Source organism: Euphorbia lathyris, chromosome 10 (genome assembly GCF_963576675.1).
Source record: "Euphorbia lathyris chromosome 10, ddEupLath1.1, whole genome shotgun sequence".
In the NCBI taxonomy this organism is placed as follows: Eukaryota; Viridiplantae; Streptophyta; class Magnoliopsida; order Malpighiales; family Euphorbiaceae; genus Euphorbia; species Euphorbia lathyris.
Genome location: NC_088919.1, coordinates 63,387,974 through 63,413,248, shown reverse-complemented (window position 1 = coordinate 63,413,248; position 25,275 = coordinate 63,387,974). Strand labels below are relative to the sequence as shown.

Below are 25,275 nucleotides of genomic sequence, written 5' to 3'. Positions count from 1 at the left end.
GTGGAGGGAGAGAATTTGTGTCGCTGACACGACTTGATTTCACGGTTTTATATGATGGTTCATGTTAGCCGATCCCGAATCATTTCGGGACTAAGGCTTTATTGTTGTTGTAGTATTAATTGTATTTATTGCACTTGCTAGAGTAATCATATTTTATTATATTAGGACAATATTATGATACTAACCACAATATAATTAAAGTTATGTGCTTTGTAATCTAATTACTTTTTTTTTTGTTAAACAGAGGGCTTAAAAGCCCGAAAGAACAAAAGCTTACACTCGAACCTCACTACTCAAAGAATCTCTTAAACAATCATCGAAAATAATATCACGGATGCATGCAGGAGGCACACCATATTCAGAGTGAGCTAAAAGATAGACACCATGCATAATTCGCCATCCGGTCAACAACTTAATCGCCCTCACGGTAAGAATGAACAAACTGAATTTCCACTTATGGTCACGAAACTCATGAGTACAACTAGCCAATAGTATGATGATGATTAGCCACACAACTAGTCATGTACCACGTAGTATAATCAAATTCCACAAACCACCTTTTTAACCCGCTCTCCCAATCTAGTTTGAGTCTCGAGTAAATACCATATAGCTCTGCTAAAGTCATCGCACATGTATCCATGTTAATTGGAAACCCTCCTAGCCACTGCCCATTAGCATCACGTAAAACACATTGGGTCGAGCCGTAGCCAGAGTTCCCTTTACAAGCTCTATATATATATTCATTTTCACCTTACCAAAGTCCGGTGGAGTCTAATTAATCCAAATCACCCGGGTCTCATGAGAGTTAGAGAAGAATTCTATATGAAAGGCAACAACAATATGCTTCCTTTTAACAGTAAAGAATTGAACTAAACCCACATTAACCTCCACCCCTTCAAAACCCGAGGCATTACGCCACTTCCACAACCACCAGACGTTACCAGCAAACACCCTTGTCGGGAAAATTACACAGAAATTCATCTTTTAACAACTATTTACAATTATATCAAGTCATAATTTTGGGTTATGTCGAACTAATAAAATCAGTACTTTTAATATACTTTAAGAATTAAAATTTATAAATTAGAAGTCTAGAATGTATTTTCTAGGGTTTATGATTTGTGAATTGGAGTCTAAAATTTTTAAACTATGATGTAAAATCATAATATATAAAGAATAATGACATATTAAAAATTAAGTTTGGTGATATGACTTAATTGTAATTTTGTACTCAATTATGATATTGATGTATTTGACCCCTTGTCCAAGGTACATACTTAAAAAGCACATTAGCCATAAGATGATCCCTCAACCACCCAACAAAACTAAAATTTAAAAAAGGCCTGGCGAAATGGGACCTGGAGAATGTTCATCCAGATTTTCTTAGCATGTAAGCAATCTCTAAATAAATGCAAATTGTTAAGAAATAGGTTACGCATCGGAATATTTAAATTTTCTATAACTATTTCCTTAGTACGAGGAATTTATTACGCTCGTTATTTGGCAATAATATTAAAACGGTTTAAAAAATCATAAACGATTTACTTTTTTGAAGCAATCTACTATTGAAGTAGCGAACCACAAAAGTTTGAACATGCGTTGAACGAACTTGACCAACTTGTTTAGCAACCAAAATAGATTGCCTCTAATGAAGTCCACCTCTAATGAAGTCCACAAACGTCGAACAAAAAGCAAAATCCAAACTAAACTATTTGATTGATCCGGTTAAGTAAATTTGAGAGAAAAAAATTGGAGCAAAAATATCAAGTATTTATATTAGGGCTTGGTGATGTGATTGCTGAAATACATATTGTATATGGAGTATATATAGGTTTATTTATTAACAGACTAATAATATCAACAACCGTAACACGCCTCTCATGATCGAAGCCCTAACCCCCTCGCCGGAACTGGTTCCGCAACCAGCCATCTCAGCCGCTCACAACATGTATCATCCTGCATCTCCCAACCCTTGCTCATCACCCCTCCTCAACACCCAAGCTCCACCTCGCTCCTATCGTGACTCTGTTGCAAAACCTGGCGGCGAAGAATCAAAACACCCTTTGATCGACCTCCGCGAGTCGGGGCTTGGCAAAATTGAATTCTTTAATGACAACCCGCTTCTCCCAAATATCACCATTGACTCACACCTGGTGGATGAGTGGTCTACTTCCTGGTCGGATGCATTAATTGTTAAAATTTTGGGACGAAACGTTGGCTTTATTGCCCTCCGAAATCGTGTTCGGGAACTATGGAAACCCAAAGGAACAATGGACATCATGGAATTAGGGTACGGATTCTATCTTGTCAAGATGGAACTGACTGAAGACAGAGAACGTGTTATCCAGGATGGCCCGTGGATGGTTCAGGGGCATTATTTGACAGTGAGAACCTGGTCACCTTCCTTCGTACCATCTGAAGCCATAGTGGACTCCTCGCTTGTCTGGGCTCGATTCCCTGAGCTCCCATTACACTTTTACAATGAAGAGTGTCTCCTTCTCATTGGTAATTCATTCGGAAAGGCTGTCAAAGTTGATAAGAACACATCCTCTAAATCATGTGGTAAGTTTTCTAAGGTTTGTGTTGAAGTTGATTTGTCTAAGCCCCTGGTAGCGCAGTTCTGCCTGAATGGAGAAACCTATCACATAGAATATGAAAGGCTATACATCGCCTGCGCCAAGTGTGGGCTGTACGGCCATATGATAGAAACCTGCTCCAGTGTAATTGACAATCGGAAAGTCCATGCTAAGCCAACCCTATTTAACCGGGAGCCTCAAATTAAAGACACAACCATGAAAGCCTCGCATGACAACAATGCTAATGGAGAGAATATCCCCCTAGAGGGCACGGAACCTGGTTCTATGAAGAATCTGGAGGACGATGAAGCAGGTTATGGAGCATGGATGATCGTGCCCAAACGCCCGTACAAACCTAGACAGAAGAAGTCTGAAATGCAGAGCATGACCAGCCCAGGGGATCTGAGAGCACCGGAGGAAGTTCGACAAAATACGAATGGGATAGCCAACATAATAACTGGCCTATCCCGAGACCCTAAAGGCAAAGCGCATGAGATACCAATTAGCTTTTCGCACAATCCCTTCACGTTTGTTTCGAACAGAAGTATCCGATTGGGCCCGGAGCGCAGGAAGAAGACACCTTTAGGGGAAAGCAATAACAGGTTTGACAGTTTAAGGCTTGAAACAACAGAAAGCTCAATGGAGATAGATGCGAATGATAGAAACAAAGAGAATATTCAACCAGAAGGAGATCACTCTAGTAGACACAAAAGAAGCCGTGTTGGGACCAGTGCTAGTGCCCCTCTTAGTAATATTTTGGGTAACGTAGTTCCAACTACAGTCACAAACTCCTTGAGTAATGTGACTTGATTCTTGTTGTTTCTCTCCATCAGCTCTAACTGTCTGTATTTATGTTTATTACCTGGAATTGCTTTGGAGCCGGTGGTAATAAGTTTCATCGGGCTCTCAGACACTTGATCTCGTCTTTTAGGCCGCAGGCTTTTGCTCTTCTTGAACCAAGGCTGCCCCGTATGCGTGTTGAGGAACTGAGAAGGAAAATTAATTTTGATTCTATAGAAGTGATTGATACTGATGGGTTCAGTGGCGGGATCTGGTTATTCTGGAATCAAGCGCAGCTTGACATCTCTATCCTGAGCAGAAACCGGCAATTTCTTCATACTAGAGTAACCTTTACTGGTGGACAGAGGCATGGCTTGTCCTTCTTGGTCACGTTTGTTTATGTTCGCCCCCAGATGCGGTTCAAACGGGAATTTATCTCTGACATGTTCGCTCTACAAATAAATATTACTGATCCATGGGTAGTCCTCGGGAATTTCAATTGTATCAAAAGCCCTATGGAAAAATCTGGTGGCTCGCCTAGTGTGCTGAACAGATGTTCTTTCTTCCTCAACTGGATTAACAATATGCAGTTTATCGACATGGGCTTCTCGGGGCCTGCGTTCACCTGGTATAGAGGCTCCTCTCCTAGAACTCGGGTGGCCTGCCGGCTCGACAGAGCCTTATGCAATTCTCATTTCAGAAGGCTGTTTCCTGAGGCTTCAATCTGGAATCTCCCTCATAATTCGTCAGATCACACCCCCATTGATCTCTCCCTTTTTCCGTGTGCTCCTCGGCCTGGTAACAGACCTTTCCGGTTTGAAGCTGCCTGGTTTCAGCACAACCAGTTTCATCATTTCTTTAACACTGCTTGGGATAAATCTGTGCCAATTGACATTGGTCTTGAGAAGTTTACTCTAAGCATCGGGCAATGGAATAAAGAAGTCTTTGGAAATGTTTTTTACAATAAGCAGCGAACTCTGAGGCGTCTTGATGGAGTCCAGTGGCAGTTGGGGCACAGAATGACTAGGGGTCTAATTCGACTTGAATCTCGTCTTCTAGATGAACTTAATACCATCCTCCTCCAAGAAGAAACGATGTGGTATCAAAAATCAAGAGTGAAATGGCTCTGTCATGGGGATAAAAACACAACTTTCTTCCATACTTCCACTTTGATTAGACACCGCCGGAATAAGATTGAGGGCCTTCGGAATTCTGCTGGCACCTGGGTCTGGGATAAGGGAGTTGTGAAAGAAATGGTAACTAATTTCTTCCGCAACCTGTATACTGAAGATAACCCCAACAGACCGCTTTTGAGCACCACAGTGAACTTCCCTAGCCTTTCACAACCGGCCCTCACGGCTTTGCTAGTTCCCTTCTCCAATGATGAAATCCGGAAAGCTTTATTTGACATGCCCCCACCCCCTTAAAGCTCCTGGCCCGGATGGGTATCAGGTTGGCTTTTTCCAGCACCTCTGGTCTTCTGTCGGTGCTCAGTTCTGCTCTGCTGTTATGTCCAGATTAGCAATTGGTGAGCTCTCTCCTGGATGGAATGACACTCTTATAACCACTATCCCAAAAGTTAGCAATCCGGAGGAGATCTCTCAATTTCGCCCAATCAGCCTGTGTAATGTTCTCTATAAAACTGTCACAAAATGCATAGTCAACCGTCTAAAACCCCTCCTACAGACCTTGGTGAGCCCGATGCAGTCAAGTTTTGTTCCTGGTCGGCAGATTACTGATAATGTGGTTCTCCTTCAAGAAGTAATCCATACATGTAAGCGGAAGAAAGGTAAACATGGCTTTATGATTATGAAATTAGATCTCGAGAAAAGCCTATGATCGTATTTCTTGGGATTTCCTAAGAGACACCTTGGTAAAAGTTGGTCTCAATTCAACAATGGTTAATCTCATCATGAATTGTGTCTCTGGTTCGATGCTGAGTGTCATGTGGAATGGGGAGAAGCTGCAGCAGTTTAAGCCTTCGAGGGGTCTTAGGCAAGGTGACCCCCTCTCGCCTTATCTGTTTGTGCTCTGTCTAGAGTGGTTAACTCATATGATCTGCGAAGCGGTTGAAGATTCTTCTTGGAGAGCTATCTGGCTTTCCCATCAAGGACCCTTGCTTTCTCACATCTGCTTTGCTGATGACATCGTCCTCATGTCGGAAGCAAGCACTGATCAAGCCATTATCATAAGAGACATCCTTCACCATTTTTGTGAAGCGTCAGGGCAGAAGGTTAGCTTTCAGAAATCCAGGGTCTTCTTTTCTGACAATGTCTCGGATTCTGCAGGCAATGGTATTTGTGATGTGTTGGGTATCCCGCACCAGGAATTTGGGTACCTATCTTGGGGTACCGCTTCTTCACGATCGAGTCTCCAAGGAAACCTAAAAATACATCATTGACAGGGTTTACAGCAGATTGGCTGGGTGGAAATCACATTGCTTGAACTTTGCGGGTAGAGTTACGCTTGCGAAGTCAGTCTTAACCACAATCCCAATCTATACTATGCAGACCACGATCCTCCCCAAGACAATTTGTGAGAAAATCGATAAATGCAGTAGGCGCTTTATATGGGGCTCTTCTGCTACTAGCAGAAAAATGCATCTAGTGAATTGGGACACCGTTGGTCGTAAAAAAATGGACGGCGGGCTGGGAATCCACACAGCTCGAAAAATGAACTTAGCAATGATAGCGAAGCTGAGCTGGAGAATTTTGGTTGAGCAACAGCACCTTTGGATCCGCACTGTCAGGGCGAAATACGGTGGAAGTAGAGAAGGAATGGAAATCTTCAAGAAAAATCCGACGCATTCTCACACTTGGAAAAGTATAGTGGCCGGAAGCGCCGTCCTTGAGACGGGTATTGGGAAACAAATTTTTAATGGGAGTAATACCTTGTTCTGGTCTGATGTTTGGTGTGGAAAAGATAAGTTGATAACTGATGTCCTTTATCCAGTCCCAGATTGGTGTTTGAGACTGAAAATTACCGATTATTGGATCTCTGAATTAGACTGTTGGAATTGGGAAGTGATCCGCCCATATGTCATCACTTCAACTCTCTTGAAGATTGCCGCCTTTGCAGTCTGCCCCTCAAGCAGCTCGTCGGATGTGTGGTATTAGACTGAAAGCGCCACGGGTAATTACACTGTCCGCTCTGGTTACAAAATGCTGAACTACTATTCTCAAGATAATTTGGAGCCAATTTGGGATCACATATGGAAGCTCGATGCCCCGGAAAAAGTAAAATACTTCCTTTGGAAAACGGGGCACAACAGTATCCTCTATAATGAAAATCGGACCCGACGCCACATCTTGTTGAACCCGTGTTGTGACCGTTGCGGACTGGTTGAGTCGGCTGTCCATTTACTCAGAGACTATCATAGAATAAAAACAGCCTAGATTGGAATCATCCCCGATTCGATTAGAGCGCAGTTCTTTCAAGCGGATCTAAGTGTCTGGCTGCTGCTGAATTTAAAAAGCTCCGAGAAGTTCCGATCTGTCCCGTGGGCGCTCTTCTTTGCCTGTTGTGTGTGGTGGATCTGGCGATTCCGGAATGAGAGGGTCTTCAAAGAAAGGGAGCTTCCTGACAATTATATCGATATTAGCTACAAACTCTGCACAGAGTTCATTGAAGCAAAGAAGTCTCTCATTGGAGAGGCGTATAGTACCAGGCAGACCGTGTGGATTTTCTGGAATCCGCCGGATGATGGTTGGGTAAAGCTGAATACGGACGGTGCCTGTAAGGGAAACCCGGGCCTAGCATCAGCAGGCGGGATCATTAGGGACAACTTAGGAAGATGGTGTTGTGGATTTGGAGCTAATATTGGCTATTGCACTTCCTCCGTGGCAGAACTTTGGGGACTGTATGTTGGGCTCCAAATGGCGTGGGCCAAGGGCTTCAGGAGAGTAATAGTTGAGCTCGACTCAAAAATTGTTCTTAGCTTCATGACGGGCACTACTGATATTCACCATCCCTTCTCGTGGTTAATTCATAGGTGCATATCATATCGGGACAGAAATTGGGAGACCATTTTTATCCACTCGTATAGGGAAGGCAACCGTGCTGCTGACTGGTTGGCGAACTTCGCAGGTTCTTGTTCCTTGGGCCACCATGAGTTTGGTGCGCCTCCTGCAGGCCTCCAGGATATCCTCTCTGATGATAATCGGGGACTAGCACTTAGTAGAAACATTCAAGTTTAGTCAGCTTTTTCTGTGTCTTGTTTTTTTTTTCCCTGGGCGCCTAGCCTTCCTATCTTCACCAAAAAAAATATAGGTTTATTTTATTAGTTAATTTATCTCCTAATACTAGTTTTTGGCCCATGCGATGCACGGATTCATCTTAATATATAAATATTAATAAAAATATAATCTAATAATTACAATTAATGACATAAATGTGCTATATAAATTAAATATTATTATTTTATTTTCACATTTACTTTAAATAATCTTTTTATAGATAAATATAATAATATAATTAAAATTAATATTAATATATTATATATTATATTATATTTTTTATCAGTAAAAAAATGAGGAAGTGACACCTCAGTTCCATCGTTACTGTTTTATATTATATATAGATAGATATGTAGAGAATTAGAGAGATTTTAGGGATTAATTTAAATTCTGTAGAACTTTTAGATATAGTACGGATAAAATAATCTTTTATAGATAAATATAATAATACAATTAAAATTAATATATTAAATTTTTTATCACTAAAAAAGGAGGAAGTGACACCTCATTTCCATCGTTACTGTTTTATATTATATATAAATATGTAGAGAATTAGAGAGATTTTAGGGATTAATTTAAATTCTGTAGAACTCTTAGATATAGTACAGATAAAATAATCTTTTTATAGAGAGATTTTAGCTGGGATGTCCGCCGCTTACCCTTCCTCGCTAACCAATCTTTAATCAAAAAAATAATAATAGAATTAAAATTAATATATTATATATTATATTATATTTTTTATCAGTAAAAAATGAGGAAGTGACACATCAGTTCCATCGTTACTGTTTTATATTATATATAGATTAGGTTTAGTTAAACCAAATAAGAATTAAAATAACTAATTATTTCTAACTATTTTATAATTAATAGTTAGTTTCCAATAGAATTTATATTTTCTATTTAGATTATAATTAGTTTAATCTAATTATAATTACACCATAAATCAATCAAATAATTAACCATATATATATTCAGCCCTCTTTTTTTCTCCCCCTATTGGAACAATTCCAAGATTACCATTTTTCTTTTGGTTCTCAATTTATAGTATGCGACCTATTAGATTCTTATCAATTGTATTCATTTATTGCAATTCACTTAATACCGAATCAGATAGCAAATTAACTCCTTAATTTTTATCTATTAATTCTATCAAAATTAATCCAACTAAATGTATAATGCAGCGAGTGCCTCGGCTTAAAAAATAAGTCTCACACGCCCCTAAAAGCCATAAGAAGTTGATTTGACCTTTTATCTTTCATTGAATAGTTAATATGACTTTTCATCAACTATATCCAAACGAGCTGTGACTATGGAAATTGTTAAGTCACATATACAGAGACGTACATTGAATATCCCTAAGTTCTCGTAAATGAAAAGTTTGGTTTTTCCCCTTGAACGGTTCAAAAGGAGTTGTAGAGGCAGACTTACAAGGTTGTTTGTAGGGCATAATGACAGAATGACATTAAGAGAGTTCCTGAATCCATCATAGAGCACACTATATCGAATAAAGTGTAGTTCCTCATTTCCGAGACACTATTGTTGATAAGTAAGAAAAAGCCATGTTTATGAATGGGATTAATGACTCTTTTTATGGTAAATTGCATGTTAATAGGGTGTTTTTTCTACCTAATTTCCATTTGAGCATTTCAAGAATGATATTTACCATTCTAGAGCAGATTAAAGTAAAAACAGCACATAGAGACAAGCCAATGACTAAACAAGATCCAAGGACAGAATGAAAGGGGTTGATTCTACAGTTGGTCTAACATTTCTGCTTGCCCTTACCCAAAGGTAACTATCAAATGGAAGAAAAAGCCAAATCTCATAGAAGTCCGACCCAATTGTTACTGCCAACCCTATTTTGGTCCCTAATAAGACAAAATAGTTCTAAAGGGTGGGGTGGGGTGAATATAACTATTGGATAATTTTAAGACTTTAAAAACTTTTCCACTTAAGTCAATAGAGCATAGAGGATAAGTTTAGAGTCAGAAGTAATTTCAATCTGTTAAATTGATTAACAATTTAGTCTACCGAAATTCTTTCAGCTTTTGAGAATTACCTATTTAAAGGATGGCTCTTATCAGAGGTTGTGAAGGGATGTAAAACAAATGATAGATAATATGTTCACATATTCAAGTTCATATTATTGAGACGTAATATAAATTCAAAGCACATAAGAGATAAATATATAGAGTTCAGTAGAAGTAAAAGGAAATAACAAGGAAAGAAATACTCAGCATACTTATCATGGTTCAGCCTCTTACCTACGTCCAGTCCTCAAGATATCATCTCTTGAGCTTTAATCCACTATTGATCTCTTTCACATGCAGAGAACAAGCCATTTACAGAAATATCTAAGCTTGATTGAAGTACCCTCATTCACTCAACACTTACTATATTTCTCACTTTGCTACTTAAATCCGAAGTAACAAAACTATTGAAAACAATAGAAAGATTATAGAGTTTTTTCAGATAGAAAATGGTATGAACTAATCTCTCTCTCAAATCAATTACACAAGTATGAAATTTTGTTGTGCTTTGCAATTGCTCTGTTTTTCTCGTATATCTCATATATATCGCCTTTTGCTTATTTGCGCTTATTTTCTCTTATTTGAATTTGAGCTAGAGCTTGCATTCTATAGTCAATTCTTCAAACTAGCAGTTTGACTTCAGAAGATATCCGTTGAGAAGTTTGTACTCAATTCTTCTTTTGGATTATGGTTTGACTGGTGAATTACCATTTCTGGAAGACTGTTGATAATTTTTGTCCTTAAATATTCTTTTGGATTCTGGTCTGGCTAGAGAGTTCCCATATTTCTGTATAAAGAGAGATGAGTTGTTGCAGAGATACCAGTTTCTGCCAGAATCATAAACGGTAAGTTTGGGGAAGACAACACTGTTGTCTCTTCCAGTGTGTTGTTTTGGGCTTCTGGTTCTGGACTTGGGCCTTGCTTTTGTCTGAGCCTTTATTTGGTGAAGGCCTTTTGCTTCTAATTTGTTTATGGGACAGAGACAACCTAATTGCTTTGAATAATATTTCACACTTAAAAGATTGTTAGTTCATAAGGCAATATTTAATTCTGAATTTTTTTAATCTATTAAGGGATCTTATTCCTTGAGGTTTTTTTTTCATAGTCAAAACTTAATCAAAATTGAGTTTTAACAACCTTTCCCATTTTGATGATGACAAAAACTTTCAGAGGAAGGAACAGATTCGTACTTACTCCTCCATAAGTATTGAACTTATACTTGTTTTGAAAATGCATAATGTTTAAATTTTTATTTTATTCTTTAGTTTTGAATGAAACCTATATTTGGCTTAGGTGATGCCCAAAATTTTATCATTTTTCCCATGTGCAATCATTCGGTAATATTTATCATTTGACGTAATTCAATATGTGACATTTAATCCATTTTAGATGGAAAACTAACAAATGTATTAAAATTTTGGGTAAAGTTCAAATAAAACCCCTGTGGTTTCACTAATTTTCAGATAAAGGACTATGATTTACTTTTTGTCAAAACGAGGATTGATGTTTCACACTTTTAATAATGCTATTAAAACTATATTTAACGACCTGAAAATGAAAATTTTCAAGAATTAAAATTGTTCAATGCCATATTTTCTATGGAACTACATTTTCGATTTTAGAAATCATCTTTTTTTGGAACTTTCTCTCTATAAACATTAACTTTCTCTCTCTTTACCAAATATCATCTAAATAATCTCGAAATAAAAAAGTTGAAGAATTAAAGTTGCTTAGAATATTAGTAGTTTTTAAAATATGTAATTTTTGAAGTCGTCAAAGGTGATTTTAATAGTATCAATCGAAAAAGTTCTTATTTTGCTAAATTTAAAAACCTCGATTATCGTTTTGATAAAAAGTAAACCACAGTTTTTTATCTGAAAATTAGTGAAACCATATGGGTTTTATTTGAACTTTACCCTAAAATTTTTGCCACATGATTTATATAATATGTCACAAACTTTAACAAATCTTAATTTTCTATTCAAAATAAATTAAATGTCACGTATACGAATAACGAGAGTTGAATATTATCTAATAGCAAGACCTATGTGGATTAAAATATGTATAAAAGTCATCCGTTTCGATTTCACATGGTCGACTACCGTCTTTCTAATAATTTCTCCCATAAATGAGTTAAATGCACGAGGATGAGTTGGTCCACAATCAGTCCACCAAAGAAAAGGTATAACAAGACGCATTACTTTTGCATTGCACAATCAATCATTCATTCATTCGTTCATTGCAAAAGATATACTGAATTTCCTTTTACCAGCAATGGCAGTAGGTGTGAAGAGGAAGATATCTGCGGCTTCAGCTAGATCTCATACTAGAAGAGCTAATCAGAACAGCTCTTTCAAGCTTCCTTCAGGTCTACTTTCTCTCTCTATCTGTTTTCTTTGATTCGATTTGGTTTTTAAGTGATTTAGATTGTTTAGTTACTTAAATCAAGCAGCAACACAGATGTGTTCGAACTTCATAACTGTAGATCTTAGATTATTCATGGCTTAGGAATGCGAAAGTATTATTTGATTAGAAGTTAGAACCGATGATTAAGGGTTTGGAATTTCATCGATTTCTGTAGATTTCGTTGCTTGATTGGAAATTGTGTGAAAATTTCACTGTTTCAAACTAGCAATTCGACTAGCTTACTCTAACTTCACTCATGTCAATTTCATTTTCCTGCAGATTCAAAACAGTTATTTGATTCAAATTTGACTCAAATGAATGAATACTGTTAGCTTTAGTTTCTGCGTTATAAGATCCATTCGCTAGATTATGGCATCTGTATTGACCTAGAAAAGGCACACAGATCATTGAATCAAATTTTGTCAGCAGTAGGAGACTGTAAATTACTGGATCGGTGTTGTATTATTCCTTTTCTATTATTTCATATAATGTGGAGATATGTATATATGTGATGCTCAGTTATGTGTCTTAATTTCTCTGAGTCAGTCTGAAATCATAATATTTTCAGGGATCTTTGGGAAATTATTATTTGTTTTCTTTGTGGGGATTTTGGCATGGGGTTATCAGGCGATACAACCTCCTCCAACCAAGATATGTGGCTCTCCAGGGGGGCCTTCTATTACGGCACCAAGAATAAAGCTTAGAGACGGGAGGCATTTGGCCTACAAAGAGCATGGTGTCTCAAAAGATGTGGCCAAACATAAAATCATATATATCCATGCTTTTGGTTCTTCTAGGCACGATCCCGCCAGTGATAATCATCTTTGGCTGGTACTAATTGCTTGTTGTTTTTTTATCCTATTATTCTGCATCTTATTTAAGTTCTCGAGTTTTATGCGTCAAGAATGAGTATCATTTCATTCAATGGTAGGTTCTTCCAGGAATTTTCCAAACAATTAGGGGTCTACATTGTGAGCTTTGACAGACCGGGTTATGGAGAGAGTGATCCTCATCCAAGTCGAACATTGAAAAGCTTGACTTTGGATATTGAAGAGCTTGCAGATCAGTTGCGGCTTGGATCCAAGTTTTATGTAATTGGGGTTTCCCTGGGTGGTGAGTTGGCTTGGAGCTGCCTTAAGTACATTCCTCACAGGTATAATTTAGATCAGCTATATGAGTCGCTGTTACTTATTGTTTCCTTTGGGCGCCTTCTAATTTGCGAGGGATTTATTTGCATTTAACAGGTTAGCAGGGGTATCGTTATTAGCTCCAGTAACTAACTACTGGTGGCCTGGTTTTCCTGCTAATTTATCGACTGAAGTCTACCGCGAAATGTTACCAGAAGACCAATGGGCACTTCGTGTTGCTCATTACACTCCTTGGCTATCCTATTGGTGGAATACTCAAAAGTGGTTCCCTGGTTCTGCTGTTATAGCTAACAACCCTGATCTTCTTTCTCAGCAAGACAAAGAGATTGTGGCTAAGTTGGATATAAAATTTGAATTTTCGGTAATCTTCTGTTTACCTCTAAAGCTTTTATATACTGTTTACTTGCACCGTGTTAAAGAAAACACCATCAGAGGCAGTTTAGATTTTCTCCTTATGCATTTTTTGCTTGAAAAACTTATCCTAAAGCGATAATAGTTGCCAGGTTCCTCTTAGATAAGCAATCATCAGATGTTGGCATGTATTATTCGTAGTTTTTATTGATACATGTCGATATTTTATGCTGACTCGTAAAAGAAATGACAAGTCAAAGGTCCAAATTGTTGTCCAAAGTGTATTTTCAAAGCCACTCGATTACGTGAGCCAAGTCGAATGACCCATTTCACCCTTTATCCAGCCTCTTTCGACGGACATCCAACGGTTTGACAAAGTTATTCTCCTATTGATGTATTCTATGACTTGTACTACTTGGTCATTTTTTAAGTTGTGCCTCCCCAGGGATATGCAAAACAACAAGGAGATGCTGAATCCATTCATCGTGACTTGGCGATTGCATTTGGGAAGTGGGAATTTGATCCTATGGATCTGGAGAATCCATTTCCAAATAATGAAGCTTTGGTTCATCTATGGCAAGGAGATGAAGATCTCTTAGTGCCTGTTAAGTTGCAGCGATACGTGGTGCAACGGCTTCCCTGGATTCATTATCATGAACTTTCGGGTTCTGGGCATGTGTTTCCTTTACTTGAGGGAATGTTTGAAAAAACTATAAAGGTAATGTTAACTGGAGAATAGAAACCCTTCCTTACACATTGTTTCTGAAACGCAAAGATCAGATTCTGTACCAGTATGTTGTAATTGATGGTTCATGTTAGCCGACCCCGAATCATTTCGGAACTAAGGCTTTGTTGTTGTTGTTGTATTCAGAATCTGTGTTGTTTACTGATTCAAATAGATTATTAAACATGTCCTATTTTTATGTCATTAATTTAGTTATTTGGGTGGTGGGATTAGTTGAGATTATAGCTGAATTTTCTCTAATATTAGCTGCTTGCAAGCTTATATAATAGGCATAAGATGTACGTTTTTGGATCGCAGAATGTATAATTATGTTTATTCAAGAATATATGATCGTATTTCTTCAAATATATATATATATATGATCGTATTGAGCACATAAATATGTTTATTTTGCTATTGAAGACCGTCAAAGCCTTCCTTCTACCCCCATTCGACTTAAATTTAACTCTTTTTTCAGTTGTTCGAGCACTCGGATGGCTTATGCTATGGTTTTTGGCTTTCAAGTCGAGTTCTTGTGTATGCATACACAAAACAAAAACTTGGCCAACTCAAGTTGATCGATCCTCTACATCTTTCCATTGTGGAGTTAATGAGAGAATGGAACATAACGATCTGCTTGGTAAAGAGTTTTTTGAGATAAAATTAGAGGTTGAGCCACCTTAGAGGTGTTTGGTGAGGAAATGTTTGAAATAGCTTATTAGATCTAAAGGGTTAATTTTGAAAAAACTGGTTCTATGAGCCTTTTCAATTACCTTATTACTCTATCTTTTTTTAATGACATTTTTACAAGTTAAGTTTTACTAAACAAGACATAGATAGTTAAATCAGCCAACAGGTAACTAAAAAAGGTAGTAATATAAGTTTTATCAAACAGGTAATTAAAAAGGTAGTAATATAAGTTTGATCAAACAACTTCCATATCCGTTATTTATTTAATTTAGCCGGTTTTATATGATCAGCTATTTTCTCCACTGGAGAAAAATAAAACTAGTTAGATAAAAAAATCCAACAAATAAAGTAAAAAACAAACTACATATGCACAATGGGTAAATAAAAAGTTAAAATGGCAAAATAAATGTGACAAATCATTATATTTGACTAGCAACAATAATAATCAAACATTATACTAGAGGAAAATAAAATAGAAGTAAGATAGTACGTGACTATGGTTACAATCGTTTGTCTTAAAGATTTTCAGGATACTATTCTTTCTGTTATCCATTTGTGACTTTGAAATTTTTTACGTAACAGTATGTTCTCTTGCATGTAACATTATAAAAAACACATTGTTAACGGTTGTAAATTTAGGGGCGTTTGTTTGCTCTTTTTCATGTTCCTATTTACCTTTTCATTTCAAAAGCGAGAGTTTTAAGTGTTTGGTTAGTTACATCCTGTTTGCCTTTTTAATCTGAAAAGAAGTATTAGGTGTTTGGTTAGAAACCTCTTATTTGTCTTTCACATGTGAAAAACAGCCTTTTACAGAGAATTTCTGTTTCTGGGAAAAACAGCTTTTTCAAAGAGCAAACAGCAAACAGTGGTTAAAACAAACGGATTCTTAAATTGTCCGTTTATTAATTTTTGAAACACGGGAATACGTTTGAAAATTAACTAAAACGCAAGATTTTTTTTTTTTTTGTAATTTCTAAAAGAAACACCATAAATGAGCTAAATGATGTACGAGGATGAATTGGTCCACCAGAGAAGGCAGAACAAAACGCAGTCATTGCGAAATCCGTCAGTCATTGCGAAATCTGAATTTCCTTCTCTGTCGCCAGCAATGGTAGAAGGTGTGAACAGGAAGATATCTGCGGCTTCAGCTAGATCTCATACTAGAAGAAGAGCTAACCAAAACAGCTCTTTCAAGCTTCCTTCAGGTCTACTTACTTTCCCTCTCTATCTGTTTTCTTTGATTCGATTTCGTTTTTAAGTGATTCACATTGTTTAGTTACTGAAATCAAGCAGCAACACAGATGTGTTCGAACTTCATAACTTTAGATCTTAGATCATAGATGTGTTCGCGGTAGGCTTAGGAATGCGAAAGTATTATTTGATTAGAAGTTAGAATCAATGACTAAGGGTTTGGAATTTCATCGAGTTTTTTTCTTTCAGTTATTGATTGATTTCTGTAATGCGAAAGTTTCACAGTTTCAAACTAGCAATTCGAATAGCTTACTCTGACTTTACTCATGTCAATTTCATTTTCCTGTAGATTCAAAAAAAAAATTATATTAGTAGACAGATATTTGATTCAAATGAACAAAATGGCATTATGATTAAGAATATATATTAGTAGACAGTTAGCTTTGGTCTTCTGTGTTATAATATCCCTTAGCTAGATAATGGCATCTGCATTGACCTAGAAAAGGCACACAGATCATTGAATCAAATTTTTTCAGCAGTATGAGACTGTGAATTACTGGATCGGTGTTGTATTATTCCTTTTCTATCATTTCATATGTATATATGTGATGCTCAATTATGTGTCTTAATTTCCCGACTATCGCCGAAATCATAATATTTTCAGGGATCTTTGGGAAAGTATCATTGGTTTTCTTTGTGGGGATTTTGGCGTGGGGTTATCAGACGATACGACCTCCTCCAACCAAGATATGTGGCTCTCCAGGTGGACCTACTATTACAGGACCAAGAATAAAGCTTAGGGACGGGAGGTATTTGGCCTACAAAGAGCATGGTGTGCCAAAACATGTGGCCAAACATAAAATCATTTTTCTCCATGGTTTTGGTTCTTGTAGGCACGATCCGGTCGTTGATAATCATCTTTCACCGGTACTAATGGCTTGTTTTTTTATCCCTATTATTCTGCATCCTATTTAAGTTCTCGAGTTTTATGCATCAAGAATGAGTATCATTTCATTCAATGGTAGGTTCTTCCAGGAATTTCCAAACAATTAGGGATCTACATTGTGAGCTTTGATAGACCAGGTTATGGAGAGAGTGATCCTCATCCAAGTCGAACATTGAAAAGCTTGACTTTGGATATTGAAGAGCTTGCAGATCAGTTGCAACTTGGATCTAAGTTTTACATAATTGGGGTTTCCCTGGGTGGTGCTTTGACTTGGAGCTGCCTTAAGTACATTCCTCACAGGTATAATTTAGCTCAGCTATATGAATCGCTGTTACTTATTGTTTCCTTTGGACGCCTTCTAATTTGCGAGGGTTTTGTTTGCATTTAACAGGTTAGCAGGGGTATCGTTATTAACTCCAGTAACTAACTACTGGTGGCCTGGTTTTCCTGCTAATTTATCGACTGAAGCCTACAGCGAAATGTTACCAGAAGACCAATGGGCACTTCGTGTTGCTCATTACACTCCTTGGCTATCCTATTGGTGGAATACTCAAAAGTGGTTCCCTGGTTCTGCTGTTATAGCTAACAACCCTGATCTTCTTTCCCAGCAAGACAAAGAGATCGTGGCTAAGTTTGATCGAAAATTAGACTTTTCGGTAATCTTCTGTTTACCTCTATTGCTTTTATATACTGTTTATCTTGCACCATGTTAAAGAAAATACCATCAGAGGCAGTTTAGATTTTCTCCTATGCATTTTTTGCTTGAAAAACATATCCTAAAGCATCCGTTATTGAAAAAAAGGTGACATGAAACCCTGAACGAAAAGAATTGAGTGAAAGATCTTAGCAGAAGGATCCTCTCACATAAGCAATCATCAGATGTTGGCATGCGTCATTCATGGTCACTCGTAAGAAAAATGACAAGTTGAAAGTCCAAATTGTTATCCAAAGTTTATTTCCGAAGCCAATTGATTACGTGAGCCAAGTCGAATGACCAATTTGACCGTTTATCCAGCATCTTTAGTTGGAAGATAATCATCCAATGTTTTAACAAAGTTATTCTTCTATTGATCTATTCTATGACTTGTGCTACTACTTGGTCATTTTTTAAGCTGTGCCTCCTCAGGGATATGCAAAACAACAAGGAGATGCTGAATCCATTCATCGTGACTTGGCGATTGCATTTGGCAAGTGGGAATTTGATCCTATGGATCTGGAGAATCCTTTTCCTAATAGCGAAGTTTCTGTTCATCTATGGCAAGGAGATGAAGATCTATTAGTGCCTGTTAAGTTGCAGCGATACGTGGCGCAGCGGCTTCCCTGGATTCATTATCATGAACTTCCGGGTTCTGGGCATATGTTTCCTTTACGTCATGAAATGTTTGACAAAACTTTGAGGATAATGTTAACTGGAGAATAGAAAACCCTTTCTTACACATTGTTTTTGAGACACCAAGATCAGATTTTGTACCAGTATGTTGTAGTTGATTGTCGGGGTATATTGTTGCTATTCAGAATCGACTTTCGACATCATGCCTCCCTTGAATGCTATTTTTGAATTGGTTGTTGATTTTGTTTCATGACAAAGAAAAACACACGTTAGTTCAGTCACCATAATATCTAAGCTTACTAGAATCACAGAGCCACATGAACATTGCTGTATATATATGTAATTATAATGAGCATAGAAATATGTTTATGTATCAATTTCGTGTCAATCAAAAAATAACACATTACCTATTAAACTAAATTCAAAACTAAAATTGCACATATGTTTGATTACGACTTCTATATGCTTTATTTCTTTAACTTAACCAGGCTTATATGATCATTGGAGCAAAAAAAATCAATCGAACCAAAACCCAATAAAAGAAGTACAAAATTAAAGTAAAAATATAAAATGGGTAATTGGGAAGTTAAAGAACAATGGGAAGTTAAAGAACAATGGCAAAATAAGACAAAGCATTACACTTTATTATGCAATAAAATGATCAATCATCATCTTTGAAGATTAAAGAGGTGAAGATAGTCACCCAATATAAAAATGCACTCGCTATGAAAAACATAAACACAAGGATTCGCTATGAAAAACATAAACACAAGGCATTCTTATCGCCTCACATATATGAGGACAAGAACACGTCGTGTGAGCAATTGCAATATCCAGAAAACAGGGGAAAGAAAGTTGCACGACGTGTGACTCCAGCCACATAGAGTGTGAGAATTTGGAGAAGTTTCTGTTTCTTTTGGATTAATTCATACGGCGTGTCTCTATTACAACACGTCGTGTGAACTAATCTAGGACATCTGTAATTCTGCTTGAACTTCAATCCACACAAAGTGTCCCTAAGGTCACATGCCGTATGAGATTACTTCACCAGCAAGCTATGTGGGATCTTTCATCACTGCACACATGATCTTCCAACATCCTCTGTGAATAGATGCGATCCGTGTTCTACTTGGCGGAGTAGTCCTTGGAACTTTGGTTATTTGCCAATCTAATGGCCTCCTCTGTTTCTGTCAGTTTTTCCTGTCGCTCAACCACCATGGCTTTTTGCTCATTTATGGCCTATTGAACGATGCTCATGTATAGGAGTTGCTTAGTGATGCGGTCCATAAATTCTATGTAGGAAGGTTTTATGGATCCCAAACATCCACCAATATGCCGATCGATCTCCGAGGTTATTTGAAGGAAGGTTATTGGGTTGTTACTGGCATCATGAAAGGTACCAAGTTATTGCGAGGATGTTGGATTAGTTGTGTTTTCTTAATGAGTCGTGATCATTTCTAGTTCGATCCACGCTCACCGCACCAATTTGATATGATAGAATATGTGAGGTAGCACTTTGTTGTCTGATGTGATCTTTCCGGTGCCTGGGGTAAGACAGAAAGATGATCAACGTGAGGCCGTTGACAGACAATCCCACTCTGATGCCTATGTTAGCAGAATATAAGATAGAGTACTAAACAACTACGAGTAACTGCAATAAATATGTGTATGTAACTTGATTATAGTTTATAGGATGTGCATGAGTAGATTCGTCAAATGATGTTATTCTTAGATTCATCGGAAGACAGGTGAACTTAAGTTAATTTGTGTTATGCCTGATTTACGTTATCCTAGACGGAATTGACAAGTCCTAATCCGAGCTGGATTCAATTGTCTCCCATTGGTCTATGTGTCTGAATAAGAGTGATATCCTTGTTTAGTTTTGTATGGCGGCTCCTGTTGATCTGAGCGCCCTTATTAGTTTAAGATGAGAATACGTGTTGATATAGGATAAAAGAATCAAGGCTGGAATGAAGGCCCAACTGAATCAACTTAATGGGCTTGAGCCAAAAGCCCATGTCAAGGTTAGCGGAAGGAGCTAGTTGGAGTGGTTAAGAAGAAAGCTTCAGCTGGAAGGTACCTAGTTTCACACGTGGACCAATAACATCTACGGGTCTCAAAGCCACGTTCCTAATCCTTAGATCACGCGAGATATTGCGGAGTGACATAAAGGGAAGGAGTTTGAAGCCAATCAACGGTCTACATGTGGAAAGGTACTTGACCGAACCCAATTAGAAGCGGACACGTGTAAATGTAATTATCTATAAACTTAGCTACAAGTATGTCCATTATTCCCAATTCATTACTAAGGGGGCATTTGGTTCGGGGTCTTTAGAAATGGGAATGGGAATGGGAGGGTTTCATTCCCTTTGTTCTTGTTTGTTTTAAAAAAAACTCATTCCCTTTACCCATTTTAGATTATGGATTTACCCCACTTTAGGTTAAGCCCATTGCCCCAGGCCCTGTAGGGATTTGGATTCCCTTTACCCTATTCACTTTCCTAAACATATCCAAACACATAGGGGAATTAATGCTTATTCCTTTCATTTCCTTTAGTTTCCCTTTCTTGATTCTTTTTCCCTTACCCCTTGTGAACCAAACGCCCCCTAAGTGTTTTCAAGTTATTATTTACTCTCAAATACATCACTGACTTAAGCATCGGAGAGGAGAGGCCGGATTATGGCTCCTCTTTGACCGTTTGCTGTTAATTTAGATCATCAGAAGGAGTTCTTATGTTAAACACCCGGTCTTCCATGTCACTTGGAAGATTCCCAATTCACATTTGGACACGTGTAATGTGACCCAACGTAATAATTGAAATAGTAGAAGGTCTTCCATTTGACATGGAAAACCGAATGCTTTTAATAATTTTCCCATCAGAAGGCAGATCGTGGATTATATTAAATATTAAAGACATTATGTATATATTGATATTATTTCATATGATATCACTCACCTTTTCATTTTATTTTTTTTTATTTTAAAATTATTTCACTAAATCTTTTGTTTTTATAATTTGGTATTAGTATACGTACACAAATAGCATGCTTCTTTATTATAATGTTTTTCTACAATATTTTGTTAATAAAAATAATAGTTGAAACACATGGTATTATAAAAATGTATCGTGACATTCATTGGTATTAATAAGTGAAATAAAATAAAATTACAAAATATAATATGTATAGTGTAATCCCTCCTCCTATCCAACTGGGAGAATGACAGAATTTTTTTTTTCCATTCCCAAAAGTTTAGGTAAGGTAAGGGTAGGTCTATTCACTTCCAAGATTAGGGTAAACCACAGACCTCGATGAGGGTTTACAGTAGAATTTACAGATCACCTATCAATGAAGGTTAAATTTTGACGGAGTGAGGAATCGAACCTCAAACATGTCAAGCAGAGATTCAACATGAATAATATTATGGAGGAAAAAGTACAAAAATAATAAAATAAATAAATAAATTTTGTAGTTTAATCGATTTGTAAAATTAACTTTTATGATTTAAAAGTTTGCAAACATGAATTTATATTTTGTGAATTTTGCAATAAAAAATATGTGAGTCAACTTTTCGATAAAACAATACTTGTGTTTTAGTTAATTTGTAAAGTTAAACCATGTATTTTGGATAATTTGCAAAGTTAGTTTTTTCTAATTTTTTCAAATCACTTCATTTAGGGGTAAATAGTAACGATAATAATTTTTGAAGGAATGACTGAGTTTGTAAACTACAAAAAAACACAGATTTCTGTTTGCAAACTTTTAAACCACGATGATTGTATTTGCAAATCAGTTTAACCACAATATTTATTGTTGTACTTTTTCCTATTATCAATTGAGTCATACCTCCTTTTATCAATTAAAATTGACTTGAGTGGTTAAGAGCTTCAAATCGATTAAGCTAGATCTCGAGTTCGAATCCTGACATACACATAAAGTTTTAATTGAAAAAAATTAACTTACAAGAGCTTTTTGATTTAAAATTAGAGGTTTGAACCACTTTAGAGGTTTTAACTAGACCTCGCGATGGGTCGATGAGCCCTCCCGTCCGGCCCGAGCCCAGGCCCATTTAGCCGGGCCTGGACACATAAAATTAGTGTCAGGCTCGGTCCGGTCCAAGCCCGAATAAATCCGTCTAGAAAATGGGCAGGCGTGGCTATATAAACACCCGTTGGGATTGGTCCGGCTCGCTATCTATATATACATTTATAAATTTAATATTTATTTAAATGCCTCGTATTAACTATTATGTTTATGATTTTTTATTAAAAAAAGTTAATTGATTTTTTTTTAATATAGATATGGGCTTGGGCAGGCGAGCTTGGGATTCCTTTTTTAGGTCCGAGCCCGAGTCCGAGCCTGACTCTAATTAGTGTGGGCTTAGGCTGGGCTTGGGCTTATCAGGTTTTATCAAAAGCCGGTCCGAGCCCTGCCCATGCCGAGGTCTAGTTTTAACTAGTCAAACCTCTACTAGTTGTGTTTGGTGAATAACTGTTTGAAAGAGTTTATTGGATCCAAAAAGCTCATTTTGGAAGTTTTTTCAATTAACTTATTGCTTCATCTCTTTTATGGACATTTTTACCCCTATTTAATATTCTTTAATCTCCAAATAAATGCTTTAATTTGTCTTTATTTGTCATTTTACACAAACAGCTATTAACAATCAGTTAAGTTTTACCAAACAAATTTACATAATCCGCTAGTCAAATCAGCTAACTAAAAAGGTAACCAACTAACAGCTAATGTAATCCGCTATTTAGCTAATTGTGAAACAGGATCATTATCTCTTTTTATATTACATATTAGAAAAAAAAATGCCTCGTTTTGTGGTCATTGGAGATTTTAGCTACGTGAAAGCAACTTGATTGATCCACATTTTAAGGAACCACTATGAAGATCTATAATGTCAATTATTTATTATGGTTTGCAACTTGATATCCATCTTACCCATTACAAAACTCCATCTATAATGTCAAACATTTATGGTTTTGAGAAAGTCTTGCATGTTGTTTTGAGTGTTATAGTGTTTTGAATTAATGGTGGTTTGAGTGGTTAAGAGCTTTAAGGGCCCGTTTGTTTTACCTACTGTTTGCTGTTACTGTTTGCTATTACGGTTTGTTGTTTGTTGTTGCTAGTTGTTGTTTACTGTTACGGTTTGCTGTTAGAAAAAACTGTTTTTCAAAAAAACAGAGATTCTCTGCTTTTGTAAAAGGCTACTTTTTTGCTGTTTGATGTTGGAAAAAGCTGCTTTTCGAAAAAGCAGAGATTCTCTGCTTTTGTAAAAAACTGTTTTTCAGGTGTAAAAAGCAAACATGAGGTCACTAACCAAACACCTAATGCAGCTTTTCAAGTGTAAAAGGCAAACAGGAATGTCACTAACCAAACACCTAAAACTCTCCATTTCGAACTGAAAATGCAAACATGAGCACGAAAAGGAGCACCCAAACACCTCCTATGTCGGTTAAACTACAGATTTCAAATTTGAATTTTAGTATACACAGACAACTTTAATTGAGAGAAAATCCACCTATAGAATGCATGATGAAGCCTCGAACCAAAAAATTGGACAAACTATATAAAAAAGGATATACGTGAAATTTCCTTGTGTTCTTAAAGAAAGAAAATTGTATAAAAATGTCTAATTTTAGTTAATGTTAACAAATCGGATCATTTCTATACCTTATTAAAAATACAAATATTTTATTTATGTATTTTGCACCCGTTATATATTAGATGATTCAGAATGAAAGAATTTCAAAATAGATTTAGAAATGAGATACTTAAATAAAAGCTCAATGAAACATATGATTTTTATTTAAAACATCTACTGAACACGAGATAATATTTAATTTTTTTTCATATATTAACGTGTCTTTAATATAGTAGTGATGAATAATAACATGATGTTAACAATTATTAATAAAAAAAAAGAAATGAATCACGAATAACGATAATAAAAGAATATAGAATATCATTAATCTGAAATTACAAAAAATCAAATGAATTTAGTTAAACCTTCAGATAAACTGAAAGTCTGACGGAGTAATTTGAGACATGATAATATTAGTTTTATTAAAATAGGTTTTAGCCAAAATTGACTATCATTTCTTAGTGATGAAAAATAATATTAGTTTTCTTAAAATAGATTTTAGCGATAATGGCTATAATAATTTGTGCATCCTACATGTTAAAAAATTAATTTTCTAATACTTAAAAAATCAAGAGTTAAGGTGCAAAAATACCTTTAATATTTTGGATAAGGAGCAATTTTACCCCTAACATCTAAAGTGGTGCAATTTTACCCCTAATATTTGTAGCCAAGAGCAATTTTATCCCTACCGTTGATAAATTGGATCAATTTCAGACACTATTATAAAATACAGTTATTTTTTTCTTTATTTTGTACCAATTGCATATCAATTTGTTCTAAAAAAAGGATATAATGTTTTTTGTAATTTAATAATAAAATTGGAGATTAATATTTATAAATTCGGTGAATTTTTTGAATTTTTTTTTATCTAATTCGTACAAAAGACAGTATATTTTTAATATTTTTTTCTTATTTTTTTCACATCCCAACATATGTTTGTGATTTGTTACTGATAAAATAACGCATGTGTGAAGTGTAGATGACAAGATCCATGATCGAGAAGACAGTTTGATGAATTATTTCTTAAATTGACCCAATTTATCAATTTTAAAGGTAAAATTGCTCTTGGTTTCTAACATTAAAGATAAAATTGCATCATTTTAGATGTTAGGGGTAAAAATTTTCCTGACCCAAAACGTTAGGAGTATTTTTGCACCTTAACCCAAAAATCAATTAATACATTCCTATGCCTCGATTACATCGCTAACCTTTTCCAAAT

At 36.3% G+C, this 25,275-nt stretch overlaps 2 protein-coding genes across 4 annotated transcripts; both read left to right on the top strand.

Annotated features, from left to right (window-relative positions):
* The first annotated feature begins 11,698 nt into the window (after nucleotides 1-11,698).
* LOC136208571 (uncharacterized) lies at nucleotides 11,699-14,618 on the top strand. Of its 3 annotated transcripts, XM_065999568.1 has the most exons (6): nucleotides 11,699-11,803; nucleotides 11,894-11,989; nucleotides 12,596-12,858; nucleotides 12,969-13,180; nucleotides 13,272-13,536; nucleotides 13,972-14,618. In XM_065999568.1, the coding sequence occupies exons 2-6, from the start codon at nucleotides 11,896-11,898 to the stop codon at nucleotides 14,263-14,265; spliced, it is 1,128 nt and encodes a 375-aa protein (XP_065855640.1). In that variant the 5' UTR covers nucleotides 11,699-11,803; nucleotides 11,894-11,895; the 3' UTR covers nucleotides 14,266-14,618. The 3 variants fall into 3 exon arrangements, with proteins under 3 accessions (XP_065855640.1, XP_065855639.1, XP_065855641.1); XM_065999567.1 differs by lacking the exon at nucleotides 11,699-11,803 and having other exon boundaries at nucleotides 11,810-11,989; XM_065999569.1 differs by lacking the exons at nucleotides 11,699-11,803; nucleotides 11,894-11,989 and having other exon boundaries at nucleotides 12,620-12,858; nucleotides 12,959-13,180.
* Nucleotides 14,619-15,920: 1,302 nt separating this feature from the next.
* LOC136208570 (uncharacterized) lies at nucleotides 15,921-18,647 on the top strand. The gene is made up of 5 exons (XM_065999565.1): nucleotides 15,921-16,145; nucleotides 16,796-17,058; nucleotides 17,157-17,377; nucleotides 17,469-17,733; nucleotides 18,204-18,647. The coding sequence occupies exons 1-5, from the start codon at nucleotides 15,941-15,943 to the stop codon at nucleotides 18,495-18,497; spliced, it is 1,248 nt and encodes a 415-aa protein (XP_065855637.1). The 5' UTR covers nucleotides 15,921-15,940; the 3' UTR covers nucleotides 18,498-18,647.
* Nucleotides 18,648-25,275: the final 6,628 nt, after the last annotated feature.